This window comes from Alosa alosa, chromosome 22 (assembly GCF_017589495.1).
Source record: "Alosa alosa isolate M-15738 ecotype Scorff River chromosome 22, AALO_Geno_1.1, whole genome shotgun sequence".
Classification (NCBI taxonomy): Eukaryota; Metazoa; Chordata; class Actinopteri; order Clupeiformes; family Clupeidae; genus Alosa; species Alosa alosa.
In genome coordinates, this window is record NC_063210.1 from 2,328,704 (window position 1) to 2,345,373 (window position 16,670).

The 16,670-nt window shown below is 44.4% G+C and overlaps 1 protein-coding gene across 1 annotated transcript; it reads right to left on the minus strand.

Annotated features, from left to right (window-relative positions):
- Positions 1–11,942: 11,942 nt before the first annotated feature.
- Positions 11,943–16,642, minus strand: mmp21 (matrix metallopeptidase 21). Its single transcript, XM_048234175.1, has 7 exons — positions 16,214–16,642; positions 15,143–15,851; positions 14,709–14,848; positions 14,275–14,416; positions 13,264–13,521; positions 12,792–12,964; positions 11,943–12,410 (listed from the first exon to the last, which is right to left on the minus strand). The coding sequence occupies exons 1-7, from the start codon at positions 16,364–16,366 to the stop codon at positions 12,102–12,104; spliced, it is 1,884 nt and encodes a 627-aa protein (XP_048090132.1). The 5' UTR covers positions 16,367–16,642; the 3' UTR covers positions 11,943–12,101.
- Positions 16,643–16,670: the final 28 nt, after the last annotated feature.

Below are 16,670 nucleotides of genomic sequence, written 5' to 3' on the forward strand. Positions count from 1 at the left end.
TGTTCTACCTGGGAAGGGCCGAGTAATTACCCAACCCCTGCTTGTAGCGCTGCCATGCCTCGCCTCACCTCGCCTGGTCCGGCCAGGTGCGCAGTAGCCTCTTCTCAAGGACAAACCGAAGGAATGAGCTCTAATGCCGTGTTGGTATTGTCAGGCCGTCTGAGTCCCTGGACTGGGTTGATGGACTTCATATGGTGCTGGAGTAGTGAGCACATGAAGGAGTTATCAGGCCTGGGGCCCTAAAGCTCCTCTGAAATGTGTCAAGAAATGTGAAATGCCTCAAAGCAGAAAGGGCTGCCTAATATACCACACATGCGCATAAACACACACACACTCTGGAAATGCCGCAATAACATCTGGGTTGATATACGGTAAAACTCACATATAGACACATACATACATACACATGAACTCAAATCCACAGAGTTGCACTTGCAAAAGTGAAAGTGGATAAATGATTGTGCCAGGGAAAAAGCTGTGCAAAAAAAAGAATCAAACTTTTTTGTTTTTCTCTCTAGTCAGATCGTCCATGTAGGATCTAACCATTTTCAGGTTTGCATCAGCTCGACTTCATCATTCATAAAGCACTGCTGGGTTTGAGGTGATGTTAATCCAGAGAAACGCCACCCAGCTTGAGTGCAAATGTGGTGGCACTGTCACTTTGGATTTCTCACTTCCCCCTCAGATGCTGTTTCGCATTCGCTGCATCCCAAATGAGATGGGAGACATACATCCAGGCCCCCATACGTCTTGGTGCAGCACAAGCAGGCAGCCCGGCGTGAAACACACACACACACACACACACGAAGAAGACCTCCCACCATTCTCACCGAAGCAGATTCTTGGCATATGCTTTAAATACATTAAGTAGTGACCTACATGGCCAGGTGCCAGCAATCCCAAATTCCCAAACTGCTGCCTTCAGCTAAATACGGGGGCCTATTCAAACACAGGCCTATTCAAAGAGCCTCATTTGATGTTGGAGGGTGAGAGAGAATGAGCCAGAGAGAGGAGAAAGGAGAAGAAAGAGGGAGAGAGAGAGGGAGAGAGAGAAAGCAAACGGCATTCTCAATCAAGGCTCTTGAGCGCTCCACCTCTGTATCAGAGACGCTGTTTCCACGTCTCATCCGTCAATGTGAAAAGCATAGAATAATGATCCAGATGACAATTCATTGCAGCAGTTAGCTCTGCCTCACTTCTTTAGACACACTGCTTTATTTGATATGAAATGCATGCAGCTGTGAGGAGAAGGAGGCAGGAGAATAATACAATCTCGCTGACACTGACTTATGAAATGCTTTGCTGCCCTGACACTCGTGAGAAATGACTAATGTTTATAAAAGGGGAATTGTTCTGCAGGCACCGTACTCATATCAGGACAGTGCATAGGAATAGCATGGCAGCCTAACACAAGGATAAACTCCATGGTACACTTAGACTGGCCCAGAGAAAGAGCACCATTGACAGCAGATACAAATCTCGTTTGTGTGACTCTGAATGCACATCATTTCTTCGGACACATTGTCAACTGCCTCCCAAACGGCATGTTATTATGAAAATGGCCCACATCCCCTCACTAAACAGTTAAGCAGAAAATGGCTTTGGAATTAAACAATGATTGCCTATTAAATGCAACTTCTCGGGCAGGACCATTGTGCGGTGTTGTGCCATTGATCTAATGCAGGATAGGGTTGCAGTAAAACTGTTATGGTGGAACAGATACAGCAAAACAATACAATACTTCCTCAGTGAGGCCAGGAAGGGGGAAAACGTGTGTGTGTGTGTGTGTGTGTGTGTGTGTGTGTGTTTGTGTGTGTGTGTCATGAGAGGCTTTAAGCACAGGGATTTCATTGAGAGGGGGCAGAAGGATAACAGGCAGTTCAGAGAAAGGTGAAGCCCTCAAGACACAGAATGGGGGGAACAGGCATTCTCACATGCAGAGCAAGGCTTCCTGCATGGCTTCCCTCCATAGTGACAATGGCTATATAAAGATATATGCACTGTCATTCCATGATTAGATACTTTCACTCATTTCTTCCTCAGCCACTCTGACACAAAATATTTGAATCGTATATATATTAGACTGAAGAAAGTCACGCTTCAACTTTTTTTATGTTCAATTTGTGCTCAATATTGTAGCTCTGATTTGATCTGAGGCAAAGTTGATACAAGTTCTAAGAGCACTCCACTCTCTGAACCCCACTGTGGGAAAGTAGTCATCTAAGATGGTGGCATTTACAGTGGCTTGTATGAGTGAGTGACTCAAATGACTCAAAACCGTATGAATAATGATAATGGGCTTTTAACCTTCTGTGCAAACCTAACATGTGACAAGGCGCTGAGCTAACTAAAGCAAAGAGTGTAATGGCTTCTCACCAGCCCCCATCAGGCAATATCATTTTGTAGCTATTTGCTATGCTGCTCACTTGGCCAGGAAGTGTGTGGGTTAGCGGGCGGCTGTGTGCAGGCCCACCGAGAGGCCCCCACCCCACTGGGACTGTTCAGAGCACAACCCAACTTTACCCTGAGATCCCCCATCTGCTCCCCGCAAGCAGGGGGAAGGGAAGCGGGGGAGGGAAAAAAAAGAGAACGAGAGAGAAAGAAAGAGAGGGAGAGGGAGAGAGGGGAGGGATTTAGAGGGAGGGGTAGGAGGCAAGGAGTGGACACTGAGGCAAGAGAGAGAGAAAGAGAGAGAGCGTGAATGAGAAAGAAAGAGAGGAATGTGCGCAGAGGGGTGGGAGTGGAGGAGAGCTGGGCAGTATGAGGACGAGAGGGCAGAATGGAGTTGAGAAAGGGCGGGAGGGAGGCAGAGAGAGAGAGAGAGAGAGAGAGAGAGAGAGAGAGAGAGAGAGAGAGAGGGAGGCTGGCCAAGAGAGAGAAAGAGAGCAGGAATTCTTTTCTCCCCTGCCAGCCTCCAGTTGTGTGTGTGTGTGTGTGTGTGTGTGTGTGTGTGTGTGTTTGTGTGTGTTTGTGTGTGTGTGTGTGTGTGTGTTTGTGTGTGTGTGTGTGTGTGTGTGTGTGTGTGTGTGTGTGTAGACTTGGTGTCCAGTGAGTTTCATTCTGCCTCTCTCTCCCCTGTGAAAATAGCAAGGATGCTCTCCAGCCATCTAATCAGATCACACATCACACACACCAGCCTTCTCTGATGCAACACAATGAAAAACCAACCAAAGCACAGATTACTCTGCGCTGATCTAATCCAACATAAATAAGTCTCTTCAACTTTCTTTCCCATCAGATAAACACAGATCCTCAAATGTTGTCTGGATGATTTACTTCTAATTCGAGGCTTTGATGTTGGAAAAGCGGCATGTTCCGGAGCTGCTTACAGTTGAAGCTGTTCAGTTTGTTTTGTGCACAGAGGCTACCTTTGTTGTTTTGTGTGGGATCATGTTGCCGTGCCCCTCAGAGGCAAGAATAATGTTAGTCCGTTCCGCTGCCAATGGCATGTGCTGAGAGTCGTGCCAGGCTGCCAGAATAGCTTTGGCTGGCGGGTCATATGACTTCTCAGGAGCGGGCAGAGCTGCAGGTTGTCATGGGTGTGCTGGCGTGAAATGTGTGCAGTATGCGTGAGGGCATATGGGGGCAGCGGCCACTCAATCACATGCTGTGTCATAATCCTGCTGTGTGTGTGTGTGTGTGTGTGTGTGTGTGTGTGTGTGAGTGTGTGTGTGTGTGTGTGTGTGTGTGTGTGTGTGTGTGTGTGTTTTGCAAATGTGCAGAAAGTGCATACTGTAGGTTACGGAGAGGATCTATATGTCTGTAAGTGAGAGCATTTGTGTGTGAGTGTGTGTGAGTAACACTTGGTGTGTATGTCATTGTCTGTGTCTGGGTGAATGCATCAGTCATTGAATGTGTGCCTACTGCACCTGTTCTGAAGCTTTCATCACGGAGTTTCATTTTCCAGGAAATGTCTGTCGCATATTGCCATGCATACCTCTTCTCTTCGTCATGCATCAACTATCACTGCAAGTTATTATATCTTGAATTTCCCCTAGGGATCAATAAAGTATATCTATCTATCTATCTATCTATCTATCTATCTATCTATCTATCTATCTATCTATCTATTTATTAATGAAAGCATCTTCATTTTCCTACCTTGGATTTCCTACTGGAACAATGGATGCCATTTGTTTACTGTCATTTGCTGATGGCTATCTCTGCCTAGCATGTGTGCCTCTGCATAGGATGGCCACCAGCCTTTGACACACACACTCACACAAACACACAATATGGTTCTCTGCAGCTGTCACTCATGCTGGCATCACCAACACACAGAGGTTTTGTCTCGGGGACCCCAGGGTGAAAGGTCACGGGGGGCACTGTCTCTGCTGAGGGCATGTCTCCCATGTCTCCCCCTCTCCCACACATATGGAGAGGAGGGAAGGGGACACAAATTAGGGCATCCATAAAGTGTGCAGCTGGCCTGAGAATATGGGAGTGAATCAAAGCTTGTGGGACTGTGTGCTTTTTTAAACGTGTATGTGTTTGTGTGTGTGTGTGTGTGTGTGTGTGTGTGTGTGTGTGTGTGTGTGTGTGTGTGTGTGTGTGTGTGTGTGTGTGTGTGTGTATGTGTGTGAGAGTGCACATTCTTCGTGCATGTTGGAGCATTTGTTTAGTGTTTGCCTTGGTATGGTCTAAAAAACGAGAGTATGCTTGAATGATTACCCTCCATTGTTAATGTGTATATGAGAAAGTGTGTATTTCTGTGTGTCTGTGAGTGAGTGTGTGTGGGAACTTTCCTATTGTAAGTCTGTTTCTGTCTAAGTATGTGTGGTGTGGGAATCGTCCTGTGTATTAGTGTGTGTGTGTGTGTGTGTTTTTGTGTGTGTGTGGGGTGTGTGTGTGTGTGGTGTGTGGGTGTGTGGGGTGTGTGTGTGTGTGGGGGGTGTGGTGTGTGTATGTGTGTGTGTGTGTGTGTGTGTGTGTGTGTGTGTGTGTGTGTGTGTGTGTGTGTGTGTGTGTGTGTGTGTGTGTATCGTGTGGTGGGTGTTGGATTAGAGAGCAAAGCTCTATGAGAGGAATTTGTTCCTCCTCTGAACTTGGGCACTTTGCCAGAGTCATCTTATAACTGCTCTTAAAGCCTTAATGTTCTGCATTCTGCCCACAGCTAAGAAATGTATTTATGAACACACCATTATTCAGACCTCTGCACAAAACTCTACGCGGTACTTTCCTGACATGGTATTCCTGTGTGGATATCTGTGATGAATACACTGCTCAAACCATTAACGCGGCATGCATCCTAGTAAAACTGTACAGCTTAAGAAAGTTCCAGAAAGTGAGAATTGGGAAAGAGTGAATTTATTTTATCTACAGCTTCTTTGCCTTTATTGTCTCTATGGAGATATTTCTTACACAATTCTTCATCATAAACAGAAAACACACACACACACACACACACACACACACACACACACACACACACACACACACAAATATTTCCATCAGTATATAGAATTAATGAAAAGGAAAACCAAAAGATGAACTCAAAATCCTATTTACCTCACCTTAACACTAAAGCTCTTTCCAATAAGCACTTTACTGGAGAGCTTTTGATGATAAACCTGAGGAAATATTGATTTGAATGTGAAATTGAGCAAGTCTGTCAGCGGTAAATGCATCTGTCAATGATTTTTTTCCCTTTTAAATCTCAACATACTTATCAGGAACAGAGTAAAGCAGGAAGATAGCAAAGGGTGCTAAGAGAGAGAGAGAAAGAGAGAGAGAGAGAAATCGAGAGAGACTTGATTTGAAGCATAATACACAACTGCGGGTGATGGTGGCGTACGCCTCCGAGAGTTTGTTCGCACAACAACTTTCAAGTCCCCAAATCCTCCTTTCAGGAGAGTCTGAATTCCACGCTGATTACCATGGATAAAAACCCTGATCCGCACGCTCCCCGGCATGGCTGCCGAATCTTTGACTCATTCAAACCCTCAATAGTTCCATTCAGACAAGGGGGGAAACATGGCACTTTGTGCAAGTGTGGGCTCTGGTAAATATAATCTCAAGCCATCCACTTTCAGATCCCATCGAGGGCATAAAAGCGCCTGTCAGGCTTTCTTCCACAAACAGAAACAGATTACGTACCTCCACTTCAGAGTGCAGACAGCCAGTCAGTGAAGCACCTGATATCTTCTCTCTTCCCCTGCCCAAGCTATGATCCCTATTTGGCCAGAAACTGTTGGGTGCCTAAAGCAACAGATATTTAAAAAAGGAAACAAGCACAAATGATGTATTGTCAATAACCATAAAACACTGGTCCTTGGCAGCATAAAGGATGTTACATAATTACCTGCAGCACCTCTTAAATTAGTCAGCTAGCTGAAGCATAAAAGTATTACCATATGTTCTGCATTCTGCCACGCCTGTGAGGAAGATTCTGTGTCTATTCCACCAGGACCCGCACAGTGGGCTCTGACTGTGTATCAGAGAGGAGATTAATGAATGCAGACAACAGACTGCATTACCAGGTGCATATTATGAGCCTCTGCAAAAGTGATCATATTGACACAAGTGTGGAATTAGGAGAGAGTTAGTAAACAGGCCCGGTTGTAAATAGCCTCGTCCTGGATGGTAGATGAATGTGCCGCCAGTGTGTTGTGGGGATCTCCAGGACATGGTCTGGATGATATTTGGGATGGTGAATATGAGGCCATTAGTTTTTACATAGTACGAGAGGTGGAACACCACACAATGGCTGTTAGGCTGATGTCAGCCCTCCACTCTAGTACAAATCCCCTGCAGTAATGAGAGGGGGAAAGTCACAGCATGAGTGAGATACATAAAATGGCAGAGGTAGAAATCTCATAGAAATGGGCTAAGGGTCAACAAGCACCATTCAAAGAGTGAGAAAGCATACATGTGCATTCTTCAGTGTGAGTTTGAGATTCGTTCCTCTGTGTCTTTTAAATGAAATGAGACACATTCCTCTTGCACACAGCACAGAGCCTCAGTGCTTCTATGTATTGTGGCTGCTCTCTACTGGTACACCAAAGCACTGCACTTGAGCTCGCATGCCCCTCAGCGCTATGGAAAGCATACACTTGAATTCAATTGTAATTAATCCAATCGTCCATTGAGACAAACAAAAGATGATTACATAACTGAGCCTGGTCTTCTCCATATTGACACACAGCCTTCATTTTCCAATAGCTTATTTTTCTTCTGAAAAATGTCTGATCATTTGACCGGCTCTTACACCGAGTGTCTGCATTTTTCCAGTGATGTATGACTCTGATTTAGAAAAGTATAGTGAGGTCTTCAGCTAGCCCCCCTCTGTTTTCTGTGGAAACAGCTGAGGGCATGTGATATACTACTGGGCTCCTTGGGTGGCCATTATTAATTTAACAATGTAGGACAACGCATCATGACTGGAGGTCTGAGAGGTTGAAATATGAACCAGCGTGCATCGACCTTTCAGGCAGCCCGCATGGCCATCACTGGCCATGAAGAACAGCAGAACTGCATTAAGCCTTCCTGGATGACAAGACAAGGGCATAATAAATGGAATTGAATTTCTGAGGGGTGGGGGTGGCGAAAGGACATCCATGTCTCAGAGGGAGAGGGGGGTTGAGTGGGCTGGATCTGAGGGAGGAGAGGGGAGGAGAGGCAGGGTGTGTGTGTGTGTGGGGGGGTTGCTGGCGAGGAATGGAAGGAGACTGTCAGCAGCAGCAACGCAACCATGGAGATCAAGCACAGGATGCGGTGAGAGAAGAGCATTCCGTCTCCACGACTCCTCTCCATGGCAACTGATCAATACTAGAGGAGTGATGCGATTGTTTCATTTGTGTGTGGCTGTGTGTGTGTGTGTGTTTGTGTGTGTGTGTGAAGGTGGCCTTTTTCATTTTAATGTGTCAGAATTAGGAAGGTGAGTATGCATGAGTTATTGTGTATGCATGGTGAGTAACGACTGCTCATACAAAAAGGTACATTTGTGAAAAACAAAGCCACCATGACTAACAGAATGAATCAAGAACAAATGTATGTGTAATGGCCTCCGACATGCATGAGATATGGTCTCTGTCCAACATGTTTGATTGCTCCGGTTGCACTCAGAGGGTGCAATACCCTCCCTCCAGCCTAACTAAGACTGACACGTCTGAAGCCAGCGTTCACAGAAACTGCGGCACCGGTTGTCAGCGGCTCCAGTCCTGCAGTATTTCAGCGAGCGAAATGGCAGGCGGCGCTGAACGACGGATTTCCCCATCTGCGTTATCACGCTCTCACCTTGTAACTTTATCTTCATCGAGCTGAGAGCTTCTCCATCTCCGTCACTTCCCCCTGAATTCTAATGGGAGGTTGTATGTGGTGCACTGCCAGAGGTCTTCAATAGGGTGCTTAGTCATTCTGCTAGAACCACACTGGAGATCTGCGGAGACGCACGCCTTAATGCCTCTGTCTAGCTGGGATATAGGTTCCAAAATAGACCATGTCAACAAGACCTGCTCCATCCAATAAATGATCTAATGTGAGAGCAGCTCAAGTTCAAGGAGGTGAGAAATAACACAAAGAAGAATCCCGATTCAGCTGAAATCCGGGAGATAACAACAGCAAACTCCAGCACATTAAAAAGGCAGACCGGGCGAACCTTCTTTCCATGGAGGTTGGTGGAAAGTATGGGCCTGCCGATGCAACCCATTCACAACCATCTGCTCTTCACAGCTCTCCCCTTCCCTCTCTCCTCTTCAGCCCTCAAGAGTGAGCACTGTAGTGAGTGACTTTCATTTCTGTTCATTTCAGTTCAGATGAAGGCATGCTTCTGTAAGTTGGAACACGGAGAGGACCAGAATCTCTTTAGCCCACTAAATGGTATGTAACGGGCCTGTTTCTGGAGCCCTGGTGAAATGCCTCCTGTGTGGAGTCCCGGTGCTCTGCTGGGGGAAGCCATTCGTCACTCTCTGGGCGCGTGTGACAGTGGCCCCATCAGCGTGACTGATCTCATTCATCCCGCTCGCATTCGGTGGGTCGCCGGCGGTTTCGGGGGGGGGGATGCCTCGCTTGTGCTATAGTGGGAGCCAGTGAGCCGTGTGGCAAGCGTGGAGATTCATGTTTGTGAGCGGCAGCGCAGACGGACGTGACTTCTCTGTTTGAGGAGCGCCGAGCGGTTCCGACAGCAGGTCATCTATAATGGGATAGAAAAGGAATGGATGGTAGAGCACAGGCGCTGGGCTGTGTGAGGTCAGGTGTAAACAATGCTCTAGCATGACAGCTCAATAGGCACCTTAGACATGATCATACAGAAACAGCTCCTGTATGCACTGAACCAGAAATGTATCCTGGAATCCTGGAATATTTAGAAATCTATCCTGAGCTACAACTACTGTTATACACACATACAAACGCTAACACACACACACACACACACACACACACACACACACACACACACACACACACACACACATGTTTGTCCACTCCCCTCTCATCACCTCTTCAACGTCCACTTTGAGCTGTCAAAGCATAAGTACAACAGCATATTTGTATACTCTTGAAGTATTGAGTTTCTGTGTTTCTTGCCAGAGAAGTGAGAGAGCGAGAACTGGGAGAGGTTGGACAAGCCCAAGCTTTTCTCACACACAGATATCACCAGGCAACAAGGTGTATTAGATTTAGAAAACAAATACAATTTGCAACAGCAAAGATAAATAAGAGAATTGATTAGCATGCTGATTATAATGTGAGTGGGAGCGGGAGAGTGAGAGTGAGAGTGAGAGTGAGAGCGAGAGAGAGAGAGAGAGAGAGAGAGAGAGAGAGAGAGACAGAGAGAGAGTATGTATGTGCAGTGTGCTTGTTGTCATTTTCTAACCACATCCATGTCTGCCTCCACTTCACTGTGCTATTTTATAATTCTGCTTGTAATTGATTTTTACTTCTATTTATTAATAAAGCCTCTGGTCCACCTTTAGCTTTGTGCAGGTTATTTGAAGCCCAGCAGGAGCTTAATCTCTTTAAATGAGCCGAATGAGCTGAAGCTGCTCGCAGAATGTATTGATTTGAGAATCAATATGTTCTTCTACACCAGCCTTGCTGATGTATAGATGAGATGGGCTGTCAGAGTGAGTGTTATTCATCTGTTTTGAGCCCTCCACTTTCAGAATGTACAGTAGTCTTTCAAATAGATTACGACATAAAATATACTGAGACTGAGTAAATAGCAGCACAATAAACCTCCTCTCTCCACCTCAAGGCTTTTGTGAAAGGACTGGTAAGTGAACATCACATTAAGTCACCTCCAAGGTTTGCGTGTTACAGTAATGGACAGGTGCTAATCAGAATGTAGACTGGGGTATCTCTAGGGGAAGGGTTGTGGTTATTGAGCCACTGCACACTGTTGATCATTATTAAACATTTAATTCCTATAGATATGTTATAAATACCAAAAAAATAGAAAAGGCAACTATTCCGTATCGAGTAGCCTGATAGAATAGTTGGATAGAATAATATTAACATATTTTTGCTTGAAGTGACATACAATGGAATGAAATAAACTTGACAATTCCATCCACCCATCTTTGTGCTCCAATTGCAAAGTGTTATGGTTCCTACGATGACCCTCATGTCTTAATACTACAACTGAGTAGGTCTAGTATGTGCAGTAAAGTAATATACATGTGTTGCTTCCTCTTTTGAAAACAGCAAGACCTTTTTTTGGCTAAACAGTATCTCTTTCTCTCTCCATCAAGGACAAGGCTACGGGAGCCCCATGAATAAATTAGCACTGATTAGTTCAGTCTCTTAATCAGCAAATCATTTCATCCCTGGGCTGTGCTACTCCTTCAGTCACATATCCAAAATGATTACTGCTGGGTATTGGTGTGCACAGAGAAGCTCTTAACTCACACCCAAAGGCCATTTCATTTACATGCACCAGCTTTTGAGAGGAGGGGTGAGAGGAGGAAGGAGAAAAGAGAAGGAAAAGAAAAGAGAAAGAGAGAAAGAGAGAAAGAGAGAGAGTGAGTGTGTGTGAGAGAGAGAGGATGAAAAAAAAATTGTGGCATAAGAAATGTCAGATGACATTTGGGAATTACAGTGGCGTTGGCTGAGGGATGAAAGCATGTTTAAACAAGGCTTTCACTATTGACAGAGGACCAGTGGATGACAAATAACCTTTCACAGTTGCGTACTGTGCAATCACCCTTGATTTCAGAACAGGCAACATATAAATGTGCTAGATGGTTATGTTTTCCCTTCACAAATGCTCATGTCGGGCTTTTACAATATTTTGTGTCAAGTTATACAATTTCTGTCCATATAGTTGTGTTTAACCGAAATGGTTAATCAGCATAACCATAATCATATTTTCAGAAGAATGTAGAGAATTTAACAATTCTACTTACATCACAATCTGTCTTCCAACCAGAATGTGATTTTCCTTTTTCTTACAGAGAGAACACAGAAAAATACTGCTAGCAGCAGCAAATGATCAGGCTGGTGGCATAACTAAAGTTATGAGTGAGCTTTCAGGCATTTCCAGATATTTGTGAATGTATGTTATGTGTGAGAGAGACAGAGCGATGTGATGTTTTATGTTAAATGTCATCACTGTAGTCCCTCTAGTGCTTGAGGGCTATATAAAAGCCAGGCAGGTACAGGTAGTGTAGCAGAGTATTAGAAACTCTGCTTTTAAGAAAAGGCCATTTGCAAAATATGGTGCTATCAGAGGGAAGCCAACAACCTAGAACATGCTGTTCATTTATCTTTCATTGATATAGTCTGTGAAATATTATACACAACAAATGGACCAAAAATAAATGATTTAATAAATTATATTTAAGAAAGCCAACATTTCTGTTTTTGTCCACATATGGTATACAGTACAAACATGTCCATGTATTTATATTTTTACAGAACCTGTACATACTTGGAAATCCTTTAAAGTATATTATTAATACATATAATATATAATATATAAACACTGAAAATAAAGACAGAGTTGAAGGATATGTGGGCTTGTCCCCTGATATATAAATTTGCACTACTGTTTTCTTGGGATCATAATGGGTTCCCATTTGAAATGGATACCAAAAAGCAAATGTCAACACCTTAACCAGTCCTAAAGGTTGGCAGAACATTTTGTATGTTGACACAGATGTTCACCTGCGAGCTATCCTCAGTGCGGTGCTGTGGACATTGCAGATATCAAACCACTGCTGGTCAACTTCCCGGTGTGGCAGTAGGCTATTGTAAGGCAGTGAAGGCTTCCTCCTGCGATCTCTGCTGCCAACCACCTTCCAGTACCTGGTGTCCTTCAGTAGGAAAATGGCATTGTGTGTGTAAGAGAAGTAAGCTACATCCAGGTTAGCAACAGGATGGTCACCAGGCAACACTGCCGGGAACACCTGTGTGATCTTCTTTGGGTACCCCATTGCCAAGCGCTTGGCTTTCACATCAAAGGCATACACCTACAAAAGAAAAATATGTCAGAAGAGGTTCTTTCTATCTTGGTTGTCCTCGCAAAATAGAAATGAATTACAATGCAAAACTGCATAATAATGAAAAAATGAAAATTATGTTCTTTCAGGAAATCATTTCTGTCAATAATATTGCTCACATAAGTACAGTATTGTGAGAATTAATATTTTTGTGAACAAATCTTTTTCTTTTCACTTAAAATGAGGTTGTAGGTTAAGGATGCATGCACTTGCTACTGGTACTCTTACTACATGTTCTTTCATCAAAGAATTTCTGTTGACATACGTATTGTGAGAATTATTAATGCTGTGACCAAATCTCTTTGTTTCACACCTGAAATGAGGTTGTAGAAAAAAGATGCATGCACTTACTAGTGCCCCTCTGAAGAAGTAGACGTGAGAATCTCTTCTGTCATAAAAGGCAGTGTCGATGGGGCTGGGCACCCCAGGGAAGCCTGCGGAGATGGGCCTGGGGTAGCGCTGACCCTCCTCGTCCTCTGTGAATACCTGGTCATTCTCATTCTCATATCTCCAGAACTGAGTACCTGCCCGGCATAACCAATGTGTTGGAGAGCATTTGCACAAGAGCAGCACATCTTTTTAGCTATTCAGTGCCACTACACACTGACAGCACTGCTGCGGAGAATCAAGAGGCTGAAAACCCAGCTGCGCCAAGGTCGCTCTGTGGCAGACAAACAGTGCTCTGGGAAACCTCGGCTTTATTTTCAGCTATTCTTTTCATTCCAATAAGCAGTGCCATTATAACACTGACCATGGTCATTCCTGGGCTCATATTTCATGACCTGGGACCTGGGGGGTTTTGTGGGATAGATTATTAACCTACCTTTGAAGAAATAGATGGCATCGATTCCACGCGTCCACACGTGAACGTGCGCATCCACACCGCTGGCTGGTATGCCATGCCATCCCACCTGTACAGCTACAGGGTCACCGTAACGTGTGCGGTTGTTCCGGTTCTCATACAGCCAGTACCAGCCATCTCGCATGAAGTACGTGTTGAAACGGATCCTCACCTCCCCATAGGGAGTCCTCTCCTTCCTGATCCAATCAAACACTGTGCTAAAGCGACCCTTACAGCTGCCTATAGGATTGAGAGAGTGAGCGAGGCAGTGAGATGGAGGCTTCCAAGAAACACATTGTGTTTTGCAATAGCATGGCATAGCATAGTATATATAGTATGGTATATGGATAGTACTGTATAAAAATGGAAAATAAGTGTGAGTTGTTATTGCTGAGAACAGTAGCACACGCTGTGAATATATGTTCTGGTAGTTGGGTCTTATACAAAGCACAAATTTAGCCCTACTTGAATGTGCTTTAATCTGAGTGACTAGTCTTTATTTATTCAGATGCACTGCAGGCTGCACTGCAGACGCATGGCAGGCTGCTCAGAAGTGATTACATTCATGTTCAAATTAATGGCAGAGAGGTTTGATGGAACATCAAATTATATGTTGATGTATTCAGGCCTGAAAGTGCTGCTGTATTCTTTATTTGGTTTCCTGGGCTATACAGATTATTATCTTTAATGAATTGTAATCTGGAGAGATCTTTTACATAGTGGTTTGGTACAAAGGCTGATTCGCATATGAATGTTATGATCTGGCATAATGTCATGTGATGAGAATTGGTGTAGAAATTAAGATAAGATTCGACTGACATGTGTATTGACGTCATCAATGGGGCACATTGAGGCAATAAGGATTTATTTTCCCTTCTCGACTGTGTTTCTGAGGTTTGTGTAACACAAAGCACATTCTCTGAGCAGATTTACACTGATTATAGATTTGACCTAAAGAGAGAGGGAGGCTTTAAAGACAGGGGCATGCTGTACCGTAAAGATGCTGAATGGCTTTCCTGTCTTGCCAGTCGAGCTCAAAGCTGGACTCCTGGGGAAGGTAGCTGGGCTGCATGATGGACCCAGGCTTATAGATATGTGGCAAACCCAGCACATGACCAATCTCATGCACCGCCACCTGTGGAGGCACACTTAAAATAATCACCGCTTGGCCAAATACAATTTGGTATTAGTACATCAGTATGTACCATCAGCATACAGTATATAATGCATGTGAGCCAGGACTCTCAGCCTTGTGAGTATTCGGTTTGCCTTCTCTACAATCCAACTATAGCTTTCACAGAATGAACTCATTTTAGTTCCAGTGTGCCAAGAGACAAGTCAAGTCAAGCCAGAAGTAAACTATATTCCCTACATAGTTGAATTGCTCTGTAAAAGACTGAATTGTGGCACGTGCGTCATGGACTCACTTTCAGCAGGCTGATCCCGTCCCCAGCGTTAGGGGCGGTGAAATGTTCATCGTCATCAAAGTGTATGTCTCCAAGGAACCACGCATGAGCAAACTCCCGCCCTGCGCCATCAAATCTCTGAGTGCAGCCTAAGTGTCGCCCTGTGGAGAGAATATAAAGGGCTGTATTAAACAGAATTGATTCATTAGAGGGCAGAAGTGGACTACACTGAGTGGATTAAATTACTTATTATCTGGGTAGAATGGTTGAAGACAAAAAAACCTCACAATAAAAATGCAAATTGTGAATTTGAGCCAGGGGATGCAGTTCATACACTGCATTAATAGGATTAATAAAACAAAACAAATTATTTGTGTAAGCCACCCATAATGGAGGGTAACATTGAAATGTGAAAATGTACCAATATGCCAGAAACAATGTGACATATGCCAAACCTGTTCCAAAGCCCAGCCTGATGTCAATGTCCTCCAGAGGAGAGCGTGAATCCTCCACAAACTTGAGAGGAGAGACCTCACTCCACATCCTGAAGGCCAGTCTGAAGATGTACCTCTGATCGTCAATGGACAGCTGGCTACTGTAGCCCTCCCCAATTAGCCTCCACCTCAGCAGCGTCTTAGAGAAAGCCATGTAGCCCGTCTCTCCCTCCCTTCTTCTCCTGCTCTTACCCAACAAGGCAGCCAAGTGGCGTTTCTTACGAGAGAGCCTCTGACTATGAGTATGGTCCTGTTTTGTATCCATAGTTCTGTTATCAGGATCCTTGATTTGTTGTTGGTCAGTTTCAGTGCTGTTACTGTGCTTACCGCTGTCCCCATCCGTTGTGGTTGTATTATGCTCAGCAGTGGTGTTGGAGTCTGCCTCTTTATCAGGAACCCCGCAGCGTGGCTTATTCATGGCGGCTTTGGTGGCATCATCAAACAGGCCTGTCACAGGCAAGCCTGTCACCCTCTGGAACTCCTTGAGAGCGGTTATGAACTGTGTATTCCCAGTGGGGTCTTTGTCATTACCTGACCACAATGTACGGTCTCCTTCTTGGATGAGGGACATCATGTCTCCAGAGGCAAAGTCTCCTGATGATTCATCCTCATCCCATTGATTGTCTTCCCACTTTACCGGCTTTATGAAGCCATATTTGGAGAGAAAACCCTGGAAAAATTAACATTACAATACCAACTTTAGTGACAAACGATTAATGTATGACATGACTTGGTGATAAACTTGTTTTGCCTACATGCCTACATTAAAATAAACTCATTACACTCTTAAAACGTATGTGTTGAAAACAACACAACTTGCGTTGTTTTAACACATATCTATGTCCAGATAGGGACAACACATTAGTTTTAAGAGTGTACTTGTGAGTAGAAGGCCTTCAATAACGTAAGGCCCATTTAATTTGGCATGTCATCACCTAGTCGTCGCAGGCCTACTGATGAAAATCATCACACAAACTAGGCATGCAAACAACTAGCCTACTAGTAGCCTACTAACATAGAAGACGACATTACCTCTGCTGTGTCCTTATCCGTAATTAGCTCTGCTTGATGTGAAGGGGGTATCACTACATCGGAATGGTCACGATTATGGAAGAGTTTCTCCGCAAACCCTGCGCCGATGATGGTCGAACTAAAGAAAGAGATCAACTGTACAAGTGTAAGCATCGTTGTGTGCGTATAGTCTACAACAGAAGATAGTACTGTGGACTAGTTCGTGTCGAAGGATTCACTGCAAAGTTGTAAACTCTGCTTGCATTATATGCGTCCACCGGATGCTCCGCCTCCGGGATAACCTACTGGCACAGTATAAAGCCTCTCATCCTCCCCTTTCCAACACCTCATTGCCAAAAACTTGGCAAGTTTTCGAGAACTTCTATCACCCCTGTAGAATTTGTTAGGATAAGATGAGCCATATCAATGTAGACATAAAAGTCATCACAATTTATTCTTTTCATTTTCAAACGAACGC

Bases quoted from the DNA above. Each gene is read 5' to 3' on its own strand.
- mmp21 (XM_048234175.1), bottom strand. From the start codon at position 16,366: ATGCTTACACTTGTACAGTTGATCTCTTTCTTTAGTTCGACCATCATC. The intron at 15,852-16,213 runs GTAATGTCGTCT...TAATTTTTCCAG, and splicing joins CGGATAAGGACACAGCAGAG to GGTTTTCTCTCCAAATATGG. The intron at 14,417-14,708 runs GTGAGTCCATGA...GTGCCTCCACAG, and splicing joins ACGGGATCAGCCTGCTGAAA to GTGGCGGTGCATGAGATTGG.